Source organism: Dipodomys ordii, unplaced genomic scaffold (assembly GCF_000151885.1).
Source record: "Dipodomys ordii isolate 6190 unplaced genomic scaffold, Dord_2.0 Scaffold7, whole genome shotgun sequence".
In the NCBI taxonomy this organism is placed as follows: domain Eukaryota; kingdom Metazoa; phylum Chordata; class Mammalia; order Rodentia; family Heteromyidae; genus Dipodomys; species Dipodomys ordii.
In genome coordinates, this window is record NW_012267223.1 from 902,660 (window position 1) to 905,630 (window position 2,971).

The 2,971-nt window shown below is 56.8% G+C and overlaps 1 protein-coding gene across 1 annotated transcript in view; it reads right to left on the reverse strand.

Annotated features, from left to right (window-relative positions):
* Positions 1–2,971, reverse strand: part of Ccdc40 (coiled-coil domain containing 40) — a 65,428-nt gene that overhangs the window by 27,056 nt on the left and 35,401 nt on the right. The window contains exons 6-8 of the mRNA XM_013036300.1: positions 2,371–2,540; positions 1,956–2,047; positions 567–687 (exon numbers count right to left, since the gene is read on the reverse strand). Coding sequence (XP_012891754.1) covers positions 567–687; positions 1,956–2,047; positions 2,371–2,540 — 383 coding nt within the window. The remainder of the gene's footprint in view (positions 1–566; positions 688–1,955; positions 2,048–2,370; positions 2,541–2,971) is intronic.

Consider the following 2,971-nt stretch of genomic DNA (forward strand, 5'->3'; position numbering starts at 1 on the left):
TGGTGTGAGTGCAGTGGTGTTGTGTGATGGTGTGAGTGCAGTGGTGTTGTGTGGTGGTGTGAGTGCAGTGGTGTTCTGTGATGGTGTAGGTGGTGGTGTGAGTGCAGTAGTGGTGTGTGATGGTGTGGGTGGTGGTGTGAGTGCAGTGGTGTTCTGTGATGATGTGGGGTGTCGTTGTTAGTCCTTTGGTGCTCTGTAATGTTGTTGGTGACGTAACCTAGTGGTGCTGTGCAGTGACTTTTGTACAGTGAGGACCAGAGCCAGGAATGCAGTGACTCCTGAGCAGCCAGTGCTGGGCGGGGCCTGGTTTCTTCCAAGGACCGAGAACCTTTCTGGAGGTCACAGGCCAAGGTCACAGGCCAAGTGTGGACCCAGAGGTGAGAAGGAAGGACAGGGAAGGGTTAGGGAGCTGGGCCCGCCTATCTGTCCATGGAACGTCCGTGCCCATGGGGAGGTCCCAGCCCATGCTCAGGCCTGGCGCCCATGCCCCTCGCTCTGCCCCCTCACCCAGGGTCTCTCGGCCCCCCGCCTTCTGCCCCTGCTGCGCACCACACCGGGCTGCTCACCTTCATCCTCTGTATCTCAGCCTTCATGGCCCGGATCTCTGTCTGGCCAGCCTCAGAATCCACCACAAAACGCATCTCTTTTGCCAGTTGGATTTTTTTCTCCCAAAGCATGATCTGGTGTCTTTAGGAGGAGGAGAGGCAGCGTCAGAGCCTGCCCTGCAGGCACCACAGGCCCAGCTCTGGCTTCTTAAGAGCAAAGATTTGCCAACCCTAGAAACAACAGACCTCGGGCCTGCAAGGAGGGAGGAAGGGGAGAGAGGACAAAGGAGGAGGACAGAACCAAGGGCATGACTGTCAACCTAGAACCACAGGAGTGATAAAAGTTGACTTAAGCAGAAGTAAAAAAGCCCAAATAACCCTGTGGTCAAATGCTACTAACAGGTCAGTCACCAGGGACACAGGCCCCATGAACTTTGACCCCACAAGTTTTGACCAGTTGGTGTTCTGCAAAGATGCTGCCACGGTGATCATGCACACACACACACACACACACACACACACACAACCCCTCCCAGCCCCCCAGCCGTGCGTGTACAGCAGCCATTCCAGCTGGAGGTGGGGATGTGGGGCACTGAGGAACAGTCTTACTAGCATCTAACCCAGGGAGAATCTACTGTGCGGGTTTCCAGTGCGGGAGGAGGGCTGGCGTCCCACATGCTTGTCCTCTCCCCTTTGCATGTTTCTGAGGTGAGCAGGCTGAGGGCTGCGGGTGCCTGTGACTTGCATCATCAGACACTATAAAATAAAATATATATTACAAACGTATCCTACAGGCTGGGAACTGTGGCTCAGTGGTCGAGTGCTTGCCTTGCATGCAGGAAGCCCTGGGTTCCATTCCTCGGTACCACATACCCAGAAAAAGCTGGAATTGGTGCTGTGTCTCAAGTTGGTAGAATGCTATCGCCTTGACAAAAGCAGCTCAGGGACAGTGCCCAGACCCTGAATTCAAGCCCCAGGACTGGCAACAAAAAAAAAAAGTATCGTAGCTGGGCACCAGTGGCTCATGCCTGTCATCCTTGCTACTCAGGAGGCTGAGATCTGAGGATCACGGCTTGAAGCCAGCCCAGGTAGGCAAGTCAGGAACACAAAAGCTCAAGAAAAGTGCCCGGGGCCTGAAGTTCAAGCCCCAGGGCGATAGCTTGCATGTGTGCATACACACATTTATCCCACAGAACGCCTCTGGGTTTTGTGTGGACTGGCTGGAGGGCTGGGTCTCTGGGCACCCGCACAGAACGCCTCTGGGTTTTGTGTGGACTGGCTGGAGGGCTGGGTCTCTGGGCACCCGCAAGGGTGGGCCCCGGAGCCACTCTCCCGGGCCCCGATGTGGTGGCCGGCCGTGCACGTGTGCAGCACGCTCAGTGTGTGCGTGCAGCTGAGCCTGACACTCACTCGGCCTCCACCAGGCTGTTGAGGAGCGCTTCCTTCTCCTCCAGGAGCTTGTCTAGTTTCTCTTGCATTCGGATCGTCTCTCTCTCCTCCATCTGCAGGGTGAGTAGGGACACTGAGAAGGGCTTAGGGCTTGGACACTGGGGTTGTGGACCCCCCCCCGACCCTCATGGAGATGGCTGGGCTGTGTGCCAATGTTCTGAGTCTTCCAAAAGTGCTTCAAAGGCAGGTGGTAGCTATATTCTCAGGTGGATGACCAAATCAAGGACATGTAGCTGGTGGCTCACACCTGCAACCCCACCTCCTCAAGGGGTCAAGATTAGTCTGTGAGACTCTCCAGTTAATCTCCAAAAACTGGATGTGGAGCTGTGGCCCCAGCCGGGACGGGGGTGGGGGTGGGGAGGGGAGGCGGGCCCACCTTTAGCGTGCGCACAAACTCGTTCTCCGCCACGAAGTTGCTCTGCTGCAGATCCTCGGAGCTGCCACGCTTCTTGTTGATGAGCACGTTGAGATTCTTCAGGTCATTGTCCAGGTCCTTCATGTGGCAGCTGATCTCCTTCTGCTCCTTCTTCTCCTGATCGATCTTGTCTGTGCAGATGGGGGGCAGGTATGGTGTGGGGAGGAAGGGCCTCACCACGGCTGCGGGGGTCAGGCCTAGAGAGGAACCTCAGTCCCTACCACTCCTGTGTCCTTCCAGTCCCCCCCCATCACATCACCAGTCTGTTGGGGAGGAAGGGGTCTCTGTGAAGGGAACTGCAGACTGTGCTAAGGGGAAAACTGGGTGAGGGAGGCGAACAGGCTGCCCCTCCAGTGAGAGGTGGAGGAGGGTCTGCAGGAGAGCCAGGTCCTTGCCCCTAGCTGGCCTGGCCAAGCTCAAGCTGGGTCAGAACACCGCAGACATTGTAAATGCCCATCCTGGGCGTTGAACTCTGGGCCTGGGCGCTGTCCCTCAGCTCTTCAGCTCAAGGCTAGCGCTCTACCACTTGAGCCACAGCGCCACTTCCGGCTTTTTTCTTTTT